Source organism: Hippocampus zosterae, chromosome 7 (genome assembly GCF_025434085.1).
Source record: "Hippocampus zosterae strain Florida chromosome 7, ASM2543408v3, whole genome shotgun sequence".
NCBI lineage: Eukaryota > Metazoa > Chordata > Actinopteri > Syngnathiformes > Syngnathidae > Hippocampus > Hippocampus zosterae.
Window position 1 is genome coordinate 19,644,329 of NC_067457.1, and position 13,524 is coordinate 19,657,852.

Here is a 13,524-nt window from a genome sequence, read left to right on the forward strand (position 1 = left end):
TACTTTAGTAAGAACTGTAAATTGAGGGGTTCGTAGTTTTGGAATGGTTGGCTGTATGTTAAGAATTGGCAAAAGAATAGATTGATTTCGTTTGAAGACAGCTTTATTTTTCAACGTCTGCCCCGCAGTCCGAAAGAGAACACACCTTTTTTTTCCGGCTACTAAAACACTTCCTGTTTCCTCCAGCCAATCAGACGCTCTCAACATAAACATGTTTAAGAAGACAATACTATAATGTTCAAACATGAAATTATAATAATTTAACTAAAGCAATACAAAGGTTGAGTCAGTCATTCTAAAATACAGCTGAGTTTGGACGAGTCTGTCGGGTAATAAATTGTCAGCTGAATGCGTATAATGATAATGCGTAAAATCACATCGGCCATCAACATGTAGCAAAATACCAGCAGCTGGGAGTATCGTACAACACAATTCACCGGACTGCTCTTTTATTATAATGCGATAGTTTTTTTTAAAATTGGAGGATAATCAGCGTTGCCTCCTGAAAAGCAGCACGACCACAATTCAGGAATCGTGAAGTCAAATGTGAACGGCGTTGACCCCCATTGAGGCGCTTCCGTTGGAGACAGATGGCTAGCTTCTGAATATATTTGTGTTGATAGCGTGACTGTCAACGTTTCTCGCGTTTCAAGCAAACACACTGTTATCAGGTGGAACAGCTGCTGGACAAGCATGCGAGCGTTGAGCGCCACTTAGTGACGGGAAAAAAAACGCCGAAAGTGACCGGGGAGTGAAACAACGCCGGGCGAAGAGGTGAAGAACAGCGCTCTCTAGTGGACACAAACGAGCGGTGCCTGAAGGACATGCAGATTCTCAACAAGTGTTCCGGAGGGGGAACGAACTCTGGTGCTTCAGCAAAAGTTAGCCCCCCCCCCCCGAAAAAAAACTTTTCTTCTGTATTGATTTGAGATTTTATATATTTTTAAAAGAATGTGTTCCCATATTGATGTTAGCATTGTGATCTGAATTTTTTTTTAAAAATCAATAAATAAAAAATTATGATAACAACTGATCCCGTGTCAAATGTTAGAACACTGACAGGTGCCAAATTTGGCAAGCTGTGGAGCGATGAGATGCGGAGAGTCATTAGTCTACTGTCCGGTTACCAATCAGGATTCAGAACACAATGCACTGTTTCAACAAAAAAATAAGAAAATAAAGCACCAAATTAGCAGACAGTGCGCCAATATGAAGTCAAAAGCAGTCGATCCCTTTTTAGGGTGACACTAGCTGCTCAAAGTACCACTGCTGTGTCGGATGTCGCGTGCAGGGGCGCAGGACGAGGTCCCCCTCACCCGTGTGGGCGCCGACTTCGTCCGAGGGTATGCTCCGTGGGGGACGTCCGTCCTTCACAGCCTCCACACACAACTGGGACTGCCGGTGGAGCAACTGGCCACTCAGCTGGAGCAAATCAAAACCGTGCGGATTTGAAAGTAATCTCGAGAGGTTCGAAAAATACCACTCAATATCCTCCGCCATTCCGCACCACGTCAATACAATCCCTGCATCACCTTTATGAAGGTCCACTGAAGCCTTTCGCTGATTGGCGGCTGACACTGGGAAAGGACCACCCGTTTTCCGAGGGCGCCCAAACACAGCGCCCCCGCGGGGCCCCATCGCACTTCCCCATCAGAGTTGAGATCGCAGTGCTGCAACAACCGGTGGGGTTACCTTTGTGGCCTGCATCTTGCTTTGTGGCGGCGTGAGGAGGTTGTTGCCGCGGTTACCTGACTGCCTGTGCCGCTGCACGGTGCGAGGATCATGGCTCCGCCGCGGGGCCCTTGACCCGGGGATTGGTCCACACAGCCACCAACTGCGACGTTGTACAACTTTAAAACGATGTAAACAACCGAGGTGGGAGTGAGTCACATATGGCGTAGTAACTCACGAAAGTGGCAACTGTACAGCTTTGGAACAACACTGATGACATAACACTTTGTCACAATGTAAAGTCATCAGTGGCTTGGCAAAGTATAAGAGTGTCAATTTTGGGGCCCCCTCCGAATAACCTAATACGCAGCCATTAATGTCTGTACGGTTGGCAACAAAAGTGAGTGCACCCCTGTGTGAAAATGTCAAAATTGGGCAAAAGGTTTCAGTATTTCATGTGGCCACCAAAAAAAAAAAAAAAGTGAATGGAGGACGCACTTCTAAGTGTACGTTTCAAGCAAGTCCCGTTACCTTGGCGACATTCAAGCCAGCCAAGTCGAGGCCTAACGACATTTCAAGCAGGTCGAGTCACAGCTCATTCAGTCATCTGGCTTGGTCGCCACACACAGGGCGTTGTCGCATTAGCCACTCTGCTCTCAGTATTTGTAGTGCCGTTTGACATCAACATCTTACAGAGTCCCTGCCTGGCATCTGATAGCGTATGTTAATGTTGCCACCATCTTGGATGTGGCAAAGTGCAGCGAATGTCGTAGGTGCTTCATTCAGATACTGTCGGAAACAGACAGCCGCCCAAAACAACTTCAATAATTTGCGTGTGTGTGTGTGTGTGTGTGTGTGTCCACATTACCTCGCCTGAGAGTCCCGGTCGATCCTGCGGAATGTAAAGTTGGGGATGAATCGTCGTCAGGTACCAGTGGAAGTCCCTGCAGCCCAAAGTCATCTTCAGCTGCTGGCGCTCGGTAATATTGGGCCTCTCAGACTGTAATAAAGCACCTTTTTGTACCTTCTGTGCTGCTGGATTCTTTCCGAATTACGACAATATCACTTGAGACACACACACACACACACACACACGCACGCACCTGCCGTATAAAATGAGCTAAGGTGTCCCGCCTGTAGAAGATATTGCGATACGTGTCCATCCACGTGTCAGCGATGCGGATCTTGTTCCTCTCAAGCTGCTCCTGGTCTTGGAGGCGGCGGAGCTGGTGGTAGTCTAAGTGGGCCACGCGGGAGCAGGGAACCACCTCCATGGAGCCGCCGCACAACCACACCTTTGGAAAGCATGAGCAATAACAGAAGGATTAGGTTTCGTTTTCCTGCTTGATTCCGTCTTAGCACTTGAAAGAATGCAAAAAGCGTTCTTTTGGTTCTGTGTGCTGTACAATGTCATATTCGATTCATCACATGATGCATTTCCCCCAAAATGGGGTCTAAAGGTCGAGGAATATTTTCTTGCTATGTTGATCGCTGGTGGAAAGCAAAACATTCCGAGGCTGTGACTTGAGCACAACATTCCCAACAACTTGGCAAAAGAGGCAACTGGATCACCCAAGCGCAGCGCGTCTCAGAAAAGAATCATATTTCTTCAGGCTGATCTCGCTGGATTTCAAACAAAAAAAACTAACCCTGATTGACAGCTCAATTTGTTCCCCTCCCCACAGTAGAATCCCCGGATCAAAGGCTCCCACGTTATGGAAGAAATGCCTGTCAACGGCCAGAACTCCACCTCCTATGGCTGGACTCCTGTAGCGGTCAGAATCAAAACAGGATGAAATAATCACAAGGACAGAGGATTGAAAAAAACATCCCACTATGGTGTTAGAACAGGGCTGTAGTCATGACACAAAGAGGCCGTAACAGAGGCTGTAAACTCACAGTACAGGTTCAATCGCCAAGTCCGAGTAACCGTCCAGTCGTTGCGGTTTGGACTCCCATGAAAAGTCCAGATTCCAGTCAAAAACTCCCCACACTGGCCACCGGGTGGCGTTGTACTTGAACGTGTCCCTGTGGATCACATCCAGGATGGGGGAAACGACTCTGGTCCTGCACAAAGAAACACCACATGCATGACGTGTGCGCCTGTGTCTAATAACAAGCCGTCATTTATTAGACTCGGCTGTGGTTAGCATGTGTTTGAAATATTTCCATCATGTGGTATTGTCTTAAAAAAAAAATGACAGAGACAAAAGACGGAGAGCAAAACAGAATAGCGGATCATTATGTGACCATTTCCAGACCAAAGATGTGCCTAATTGGAGTTCTAATTGTAGCCACACTGAGCAGCACCAGCTCATGAGAGCAGTAACCTCTGCTGTGAAAAGCCATTTGAACATTTGTCACGCTACTAGTGCACTCAATTGCCCATGTACTAGTTTGCACTTGGTCCTCACTCATATAAAAATTTTGCGCATTCGTAGAATGACGAGGCACAGACTACTTGAATGGCCGAGGCATATTTGAAAAGCTTTTTTTTTCCTCTGGTGTCCTCCCCCCTCCCACTACTCTGAACTCAAATTACATTTCTGTACACAAATAGAATAACTAAGCATCACTGGTTGAACAACTGTCTGACTAGTGTCAGTTTTTTCCCCCCTCAACTATTGCCTTATCTGTGTACTAGTTGAACAACGAAGGTACACTAGTATACCAACTATGTTAGTATTGAGGCAAAACTGTGCACAAGTTGACGTCCGCGCGTTACTAGTACGACTAGAGACGCGCGACAGGTCAACTTTTAGAATTTGATGTCACTGGAAATACGAGTCGCATGCAGTTAACAACTGCGCTCTCACCTGTCCTGGGCCACCCTCTCCAGGAGTGGTTCCAGCCAGCCATTGTGACATTCACAATGCGAGTCCATGAACACCAGGACCTCCCCCGAAGCTTTGGACGCACCCAGGTTCCGGCACCCGCCCGCCCCAAGACGCTTTGTGCTGTGAATCAAATGCACCCCATCCAGCTGGGACACGTATTCACTGAGCATAGTCTTCAAGTCATCTGCAGAGAGACAAAGTTGGGTGAATGGATGGATGGATGGTTGCGTATGGAGATAATGACTTTGGATGGTAACGTAGGACCAGTTGCGAACAGGCGGATGAGCTAGAGTCGGCACGCATACCATGTGTACTGAGATCGTCCACTAGGAGGAGCTCCAATAAGAAGGATCTGGGCGTTGTGTTGAGGACGCTGTGCAATGTGCGTAAAAGTGTGGACCAAGCCTCGTCGTGGAAGCAGATGACCACGCTGGCAGAGGGCAGAGATTCACTGTACTGCTCGCCAAGACACCTGTCACAATAGAATGCATCTCACACTCAACAACTTAACGGCCACCGAAATGGACGATGCGGGAAAAAAAGTGGTTTTGGTTTCGTGGCGGACTCACTTAGGATGTCGCGCCTCGGGCAGAGAGCGATCCGGCGGCGCTCCTTGTCCCACACGAGCGGACAGAAATTCCTTCCCCGCCGCGGGCAAGAGCACCTTGTAATTTCCCTTCTTGTGCGGTGGATCTTTCGTGCCTTGCGTGGACGCCACGAACAAAAGCTGGTCCTCTTTCAGCGAGTTGATGGGGACGAAGTCGGGTCCAAGCTCCAATGCCGCGTCTCCGAGAAGCTCCAAGTCGTCGGGCGGACGAAGGCTCTGCTGGAAGGGGCGGCGTGGGGCGCCGACTAGTTTTTGCTCGGAGAGACGCTCCCCTCCGTGGAAAAAGTCAGCAACGATCAGCAGAAGCAAGGTGAATCCAAGAAGCAGCAACCACAAACACAGTATCCGCCGGCGCAAGCCCCACAGCCCCATTTTGCAGAGAGGCACCCAAAATTAGCCCTGTTCAATCCTGAATTCCATTCTCGCATTCAGTCCACCCCAAAAAGTAACCCACGGCGGCACCGCGAGTGCACCAAGCACGTTTGCATCCATTAGACTCCGCAACCAGGTTGTCAAGAGCCCCAGAAAGTCCAAAACAGTGGACTCGATCGATTATCTCCCCGCACTCCCCGCGGTCCTAAAGCCGGCCTGCACATTTTGCTCGTCCCATAAATAACACATTTAACATGTGCGTGTCCACCGCTGTAAACAAGAAATAACAATCAAATATGAGATGCGGAAGTCGAAATGACAAACACACGGGGGAGTAAAAAAAAATTACCTAAGTATTTTTATGTCGGCTGTTCCGCATATCCAACAGTCAAGTCCAGTTTGGATGTCGTGGTTTTGTTTTTTGGCAGCTTGGGAGCTCATCGGGATGGAAGATAAGACCATGGAAAATACGGGTTTTCACAGCAGGTTTCCATCACGGTGGGATTTAGGTTATAGCACTGCCTAGTGGCAGTAAAAAAAAAAAAAAAAATCCCTTGCCGGACAAATATTGGAATTTTAAAATGAGAGGCCTGCGTGGAGGATAAGAGAAGGGGGTCAGCAGAGGTCAATTGCATGTGTTCTGTTGGGAACATGTTCATTCATAGGGCAAATGGGGATGTCCAAAAAAAAAATCATGTATTTCCAGAAGCAAACACTCCCATATGTCGTCTAGTTGAGCAAAATACGCTGAGACGAAGAGGCGTTCCCTGCCAGCACATAGCAGCACCACATGTGCACGTACGTACCCCCGAACCCCCCCTTTACACACACACACACACACACACACACACACGCACACTCGGAACGCGTCTGCATTCCACCTCTCGATTAAATAACACGGCATGTGCCCAGTAAAAGAAAAAGAGAGCTTCAATGCACGGCCTGTGAACCTAACACAAAGACTCTAAATCACAGGTGTCAAAGTCAAGGCTCGGGGGCCAGATCTGGCCCGCCACACCATTTTATGTGGCCCGCGAAAGAAAATCAAGCATGTCAAGTTCCATGATGCTTTTGCTAAAGTCTGAACCAAAATGTCAAATTGTCAGATGTAATCCACAATAAGAGTCATTATTCTTGACTTCTGATTTCAAATCTAGTTATTCATCAATTTGTGGTGCGCTGTGTATGTAATATATGGTTTCCCAAAATTCATACCGGCCCTCCAAGGGAAACCTTGAAACGAGTTTGACACCCCTGCTCTAAATTATCCCAAAGTGTGATTGTGAGACCAAAGTCGGCTGCAATTGGCGTCGACGCTTTACAAAATTGACGGATGCACGGACTGCGGTTTTTATGATCGCTTCTCCGATGAACTGAACAAAAGTATTGACGATGGTAGAGAAATGACTCTTAAAATGCACACGGACTAAATCATAACCAAAGTGGCATAAATGTGGAAGTACCGGTAGTTTTCTTTTTGTGCACTGCTCTCGGGAACGCCAGAGCAGAGATTTAAAAACCTCAGAACAACGAGGCACACATGTGAGCCAGTAGTCCGCTGTGCTGTTTTCTCTTTGACGTTTTAGATGGAAATTAAGTTGGGCAGAGACCTTGTGATCGCGCCGAAACAAAAATGGCAGTAATGCCGGATGACACGTGGTTTGTCCACTTTGCTTCTGCTTTTTGGGCCCCTGTGGCGCAACGAGCTCAGGCCCATCGTAGGCTCGGTATGGGTTCAAGTCACATTTGTCCCGTGGACAAACACGCGCCAGCGAAAATGGAATCACATTCATGCAATTGGACCGTTTGGGGGATTTGTATGACTTTGTTCAGTTGGTCTCATTGTAGCCGATGTTTGATTCCGAGTGGGGATCAATTGAATTTCGCATCTAAGGGCACCATTGCGCGATTTAAAAGCTGAATTCAATAATCCGAGATCTAACTTCACTTTGAGGATTCTTCTTTAGAAGTGGACAGAAGAAAAGAGGAAGAGGATGCACCTCACTCCTCATGACTCGCTTGCCTCATGGGACCCTAATGATGGATGAGATGTGTCTCGTTAACAAGCGTCACATGTCTATGTGCTCACCCGAACCAGATTCAATTACTGCAAGCACACAAACAGGCAAACCGCAGTGGGACGAGCAAGGCAGTGGGAGAACATCGACTTAAGCGCAGAGGGACGACTTGACTTTTGGGTTTTTTTTTTTGTTTTTTGAGATGGGAGTCTTGAAATATATTTTTCTTCTGGCGTGCGTCGCCTTCGTTCATCAAGCGGATGGACGCAAAAGTAAGACGTCGGCGCGAGAAAGGAAACTTTTGGAATGGGTCGCTGTATTTCATTTAAATGCGTGCGTTTGACAATTGCTCACTTGCGTCGTGGGGGCACAGGACAATTCCTGTAAATGTTAGCCATTTTCCTCACCGCGATGATGTCCTCCCTCCGGCTCGCTGTTGCAGTCAGTCTCATGAGTTTGATTAGCCGAGTCGCCGCCGGTGACGATTGACTGCGTACTTTCCAACTCCTAAAAACAAAAACAAAAGACAAGTAATTCTCTCAACACCGAGCAACACACAAAAAAAAAAATCGAATGCAATTGCTGACATGTTACACTCAATGTTGATTATTTATGGTTGCGAACAATATCACAGCGTCACATATGGACAATAATGAATGTCTTATACAAAATATTTCCTGGCATTATAATTCAATTGCACTGCAGATGAACACGTTGAAAAAAAAAAATGACATGAATACAAATGTGTGAAATATTCAGTCATTGCGCATGAGGCGGGATACACCCTGGACCGGTTGCCAGCCAAGTGCATTTTTGCTCGTGGACAGTTTAGAGTCCTCGATGACACTCTGCAAAATGTTTTTTTTTATCGTGTGTGTTTGGGTAACCGTTTCCCTGTTTCTTTCTCCAGCATATGCTGACATGTTCCCCCACAAGCACACCCCCCGAGGAAAGTCTCCTTTCCCCATGCCACCCATCCCAGGTTGGACTCCCGACAGCAGCCCGTGGGACGACTACCTCTATCCGCCCATAAAACCCAAAGAGCTCATGCGCAGACGAGGCGAGTTCAACACTCAAAACAAATATAGGAAATAGGAATAACAAGAGGTCCATTTTACGTTCTGACATCTTGTGAAAGAGTCATTAAATGCTTTATTGGTCACAATATGTCACTTTCACAGATGGATGGAAAAAAAAAAAAAGACCGGGATAATAATTTCTCACATTCCGCATGATGAGCTCTGAAATCACTCGAATTAATGTGCCCCGGCGCTCGGTCTGTTGAGTCTTGTAAAACCGTTGAATGTCACAGGAGGCAAACCCACGGTGCGCCTCACCAGCGACAGCCCAGCGCTCAACGGTTCCGTCATCACATTCACGGCCAAGCTGGAGTATCCGCCATGCCAGAAAGAGGACGACAGCGGGGAACTCGTGTGGGATGAGCACTGTGATGACGGTACGGAGCCGGAGGCATCGGGTGCTGTCAAAATGCCTTCCTATCCCTTATAGACCGTTTGGAGTATATGCAACAGCGCGCCGCATCACAAGACTTTGCTTTCTTGCAGCAAATGGACAAGCGCGCTCGGGCTACGTGTACAACTGGACGTCGTGGATGGACGACTACGGCTTTGGCAGATGTACGGACGCCAGCAAATGCAACGCGTTCCCTGATGGGAAGCCCTTCCCTCAGAGCAACGACTGGAGGCGCAAGAACTACGTCTACGTGTGGCACACGATGGGTGAGGAATCTGCGCACACTTCATCACATTCATTCCACAACTACGGAAAACTTACAGTGAGTATAAAAAGGCTGCCCCGGAGACAGCTGGAACAGGCTCCAACACACCCGTGACCCTTGTGAGGAGAAGCGCATTAGAAAATAGATGGGTAGATGGATATTTTGTTTTCCTGATGTTACACAAGACAATGGTTCACTTTCATGGCGGAATTTTTATCAGCTCCTGTATGTTCTGTATTATATTGTTGATTGAGTTTTATATTTTAATCTTGTAGCGCAAGAATTAACTGTGCGATAAGCCCTATTTTTTTTTTTTTGGGTCATCATTTTATTTGTTTTCTTGAACCAGGACAATACTTCGAGACATGTGACGGCCACTCCTCCAGTCTGAAACTCAACACCTCCAGCATCCCTGTGGGAGCTGAGGTCATGGAGGTCATGGTGTACCGTAAACGTGAGCGCAGGAAATACAGTCCCTTGAGTATGGACAACGTCGTTTTCTACGTCACGGGTAGAGTATACTCTTTTTTTTGAAAGTATGGCCCACAAAGTATTTAAGTCCTGTGATATTTGTTGCATTCATCAGTTCCAAAAAATTGGTTATTTGAAATAGGTTTGCTCATCTTGCTGTTTGCGTCTTAACTGGAACACCGAAGAGGGAGCATAGTCCTCCCACTGGCTGCGTCTGCCATTTAGAATTCAAGATTTTTCAAATGTATCTTTAAATCTCAAAATGGTCTCAACATTATTTGCCTCTCGAAGCGTCGGTTTTTAACACTCAAATATGGTCCCTCAGCACTCAAAGTTTGCCTACGCCTGGTTTGAAAACCCAGGCGAGAGTTGTCCATTGATGGTCTGTGTGCTTGTTCACGTTAAGATATGATCCCAGTGGCGGTGGACATCTCCCAGAAGTCTGCGGTCAACCGCTCCGCCAACCACGTGTTCTTCCGAGGCGAGGATGTCGTCTTTCGAGTGCATCTCCACGACCCGAGCGGTTACCTGAAGACGGCGGTGGCCCTCGACTATATGTGGGACCTTAAGGATGGCAACCGGGTGGTGACCCACCGCGATGTGACCACACACGCCTACAGCACGGTGGGCAACAGGAGTGTTAAGCTAGTGGTGGAGGCAGCGTTTCCAGCAGAGTGTCCGCCTGCTACCGCCACCTCCGCGCCGACAACGTCCACACCGCCACCAACCCCTACTGGTAATCGTACTATGCGTTCGAAAAATATTTATACAACCTTATTATTGCTAATAATTGTCCTCGGCAATCATGTTTGTATTCCACCTGTAGAGCGCCACACGTCTCCACCGGCCATGACGACGACCCCCCAAGGTGAGCTCGGAAGTGTCTGCGTTGCTAATTTGCACGTACCGCAAACATGGCTGCCGGTCCCATGAATTCATGTCGTCATGCCACTTCTTCCAGCCATCTCGGTGATCTCCAGCTCATCTCCTGTCACCGTGACAATGGGCTTGCCCACCACAGAAGTCCTCCCGTCCGTTGATTCCAGCGGTACCCCAGAGTCGACCCTCTGTGCTCTGCTTCACAGCAAGCGTGTGCTGCAGGGCAACGAGTGCGTCCGCTACGTGCACGGAATCTTTGTAGCAAACATCAGCATCATCGGTGGGTGTCAGGCAGTGACCGCTTTCTACCCATGCGGTCTGATCTGAGAGATGAAGGACAATCAGAGCAATTGAGGATTAAAGTGGGCTGACTCCATTCTGTTGCATCTTTAAGTGCAAAAATGAATACTGGTCAAAATCAAGGTTTAGTTCCAATTTTGACTGATTGAGAGCAGTCCATTGTTGCAATGAGCACATTTTCCTGATTCGTCACTCCACCGCATTTTTTTTTTTTTGCCACAGAGCCCAAGCGTCCACTGCAGAGCAAGGCCAACAGCCGCATTGTTGATGTGTTGGCTGCCAGAGTAACCAAGACTGACATCAGCTTCCTGGTGAAATGCCTGGGCAGGTGTGTATATCACTTTTTCATGTGACGAAACGTTGTCGATCTCGATCTGTTTGTCTCATGTGTTTATTTCATTAAATATATATATATATATATATATATTGGAACTTATATTTGCAATACAGTAACATTTCTAATCTTCCTAAATCTAAGTGCAGTGTTAATGGCCAAACTGGACATCACATTATAGTGGCTTACAATAATATTAAAAATGCTCTTTTAAATTTGAAAACCGCTGATACCAGTCTTACCTCCTCTTTAGCGTCCCCACCTCGGCGTGCACCATTGTGTCGGACCCCACGTGCACTTCGGTGCACAGCATCATGTGCAATGATGTTCCTCCTTCCGCAAAGTGTGAGGTGAACCTGAGGAGAACTTTTCTGAAGCCGGGGACCTACTGCGTCAACATCACGTTGCAGGATTCTCGTACCATGACACTGACCAGCACCACCGTCACCATTAACAAGTTGCAAGCGACCCCCGGTGAGTGAAACGGAGAATGTTCTAGTAAGTCTACTTCTTTGCAAAAAGTTCATGGACAATTTTCCTCTCCTCAAGAGCCCGAGAACCCTCATACTATTGAAGTGATCCTATCTACATGCGCCGTACTGGGAGCTTTCTTTGCATTGATTGCATGTGTTGTTTACAGGTAAGTAATTTTTATCTTTAGACATCCTTTAAACAATACTGTTTTGTAAAGAACACCGAATTAATCAAAAATATGGTCAAAGACAATACCTGAAATAAATGTTCAAGACTTCCTTATTGGAATTGCATGCAGATTTGTCACACCTCTCCAGTTGCTGATGTTCTGGCCAGACAGTCTGTATATTCGGAAATTAGAATGCAGCTCGTTTTACCTTCTCAAGATTCATATTTTTCTCTGCTTCCAATGTCAACTTGACAGGTGTGACGGTTATTTATGTTCGTTAGGGTCGAGTAACTTTCGGAATTTTTGTATTAGCTTGGTTCAGAGCTGGGGCAGAGGTTTTATCCGGTAGTCACAGTAGAAGCTTGGTTGTTAGATGGGATGATGAGTTACTTGTTAAGGTAAAAACTCACGTCGCTTGAATGTGCCTGTCTGAACTGTAAGGGTAATAGTTTATCCAATAAAACTCATACTTGCACTTATCATTCAAGTCCGATTCAGCTTGTGGTGATTTGAATAATTTTATTAATGGTACAACTTACCACAGTTTGGTATTACCACAATTATCCCAAAGTGCATTAGCAATGCGCTCGCTTGTCTAAAGGGGAACTAAAAAAACAGTTCACAATAAATATATTAATTCAGCAGTAAAAGTCACCCGCGTTTATCCATCTCAGGTTGCTGTCGACTAAATATGACATCACAGTTACTCAGGTAATAACCAATCAGTCACGCCTCAGTTTGTGAATGTCACATGACCAAACTCAGTGAACAGGTGAGCCGTGATTGGTCGTTACCTGAGCAAATGTGATGTCATTTTCAGTCCACGAGTGGTAAACTCAAATGACCACCTGACCAGCCCCCGAGATGAATAAAAACAGATGAATATTGTTTCTTAATTCAAATTGTACACACACAATATTAATCAGAATGTCGTGTTTAGACTCGAGGGGGCGCATAAAATACAGTATTGTAAACTGGAGGGGGAAAAAAAGCAAGACTTTTCGAAACACGCCATTTCGAAGTGACCCCCATACTTTTCAACCAACTCGTGATGCAGCACATCTTATTTTTCTTCCCAGACGCTACAAGGTGTACCGGCCCATTCGTCGGTCGCTGTTGGAGGATGCCAGCAACCGCGCCGGGGTTGCAGGTAGCGTGATGCGCCTGAGGGAGGCGCTCTTCCCCTCAAACGAGGAGCGTCATCACCTGCTGACCGAGACGCACCAACTCTAGTTGCTTCTCCCTCATGGCACTTACTGTCACAGTTAATGGTAAATCCAATGCATATAGATTAAAAAAACGAGGATCAAACGCCATTAAATGCTAAAGATGACTTTAATATTCACATAACAGTATGTGTGCTAAAGATGTCAGCGAGGAAACTATTATGTATGTAATCATTTTGCAGGAATACATTATATAATATGGTGTTTAAAGAGTTTCTAATAAGTGTGAAGCAGCCAAGCTTGAATTTGCAATGAGACGTTAAGAGCGTTACGGACTCTCATAAAAGCTGTCAACTAACTAATTCTTGTCGAGAAGCACTTTCATGAGAATTCTCTAAACGCACCAGCTCCAGGGATGTGTGTTTGCAATTAATCACCGTTATAAATCCAAGATCATTCTTGACTTTTACAATGAGAAGATGTGAACC

At 46.6% G+C, this 13,524-nt stretch overlaps 2 protein-coding genes and 1 long non-coding RNA gene across 4 annotated transcripts; 1 reads left to right on the forward strand and 2 right to left on the reverse strand.

Annotated features, from left to right (window-relative positions):
* Positions 1 to 85: 85 nt before the first annotated feature.
* LOC127604497 (polypeptide N-acetylgalactosaminyltransferase 15-like) lies at positions 86 to 6,279 on the reverse strand. Of its 2 annotated transcripts, XM_052071600.1 has the most exons (11): positions 5,078 to 6,279; positions 4,814 to 4,980; positions 4,488 to 4,692; positions 3,571 to 3,738; positions 3,321 to 3,438; positions 2,775 to 2,966; positions 2,540 to 2,671; positions 1,749 to 1,850; positions 1,533 to 1,670; positions 1,265 to 1,422; positions 86 to 1,152 (listed from the first exon to the last, which is right to left on the reverse strand). In XM_052071600.1, the coding sequence occupies exons 1-11, from the start codon at positions 5,485 to 5,487 to the stop codon at positions 1,131 to 1,133; spliced, it is 1,812 nt and encodes a 603-aa protein (XP_051927560.1). In that variant the 5' UTR covers positions 5,488 to 6,279; the 3' UTR covers positions 86 to 1,130. The 2 variants fall into 2 exon arrangements, with proteins under 2 accessions (XP_051927560.1, XP_051927559.1); XM_052071599.1 differs by having other exon boundaries at positions 86 to 1,422; positions 5,078 to 6,278.
* Positions 6,280 to 7,362: 1,083 nt separating this feature from the next.
* Positions 7,363 to 13,398, forward strand: gpnmb (glycoprotein (transmembrane) nmb). The gene is made up of 12 exons (XM_052071598.1): positions 7,363 to 7,777; positions 8,416 to 8,565; positions 8,818 to 8,961; positions 9,071 to 9,244; positions 9,593 to 9,754; positions 10,121 to 10,450; positions 10,541 to 10,582; positions 10,676 to 10,873; positions 11,116 to 11,221; positions 11,481 to 11,701; positions 11,777 to 11,867; positions 12,950 to 13,398. Exons 1-12 carry the CDS (start codon positions 7,708 to 7,710, stop codon positions 13,101 to 13,103), a joined length of 1,842 nt encoding a protein of 613 aa, XP_051927558.1. The 5' UTR covers positions 7,363 to 7,707; the 3' UTR covers positions 13,104 to 13,398.
* LOC127604508 (uncharacterized) lies at positions 7,836 to 11,619 on the reverse strand. Its single transcript, XR_007963344.1, has 3 exons — positions 11,470 to 11,619; positions 10,622 to 10,916; positions 7,836 to 8,012 (listed from the first exon to the last, which is right to left on the reverse strand). It is a non-coding gene; the product is annotated as an uncharacterized LOC127604508 (long non-coding RNA).
* Positions 13,399 to 13,524: the final 126 nt, after the last annotated feature.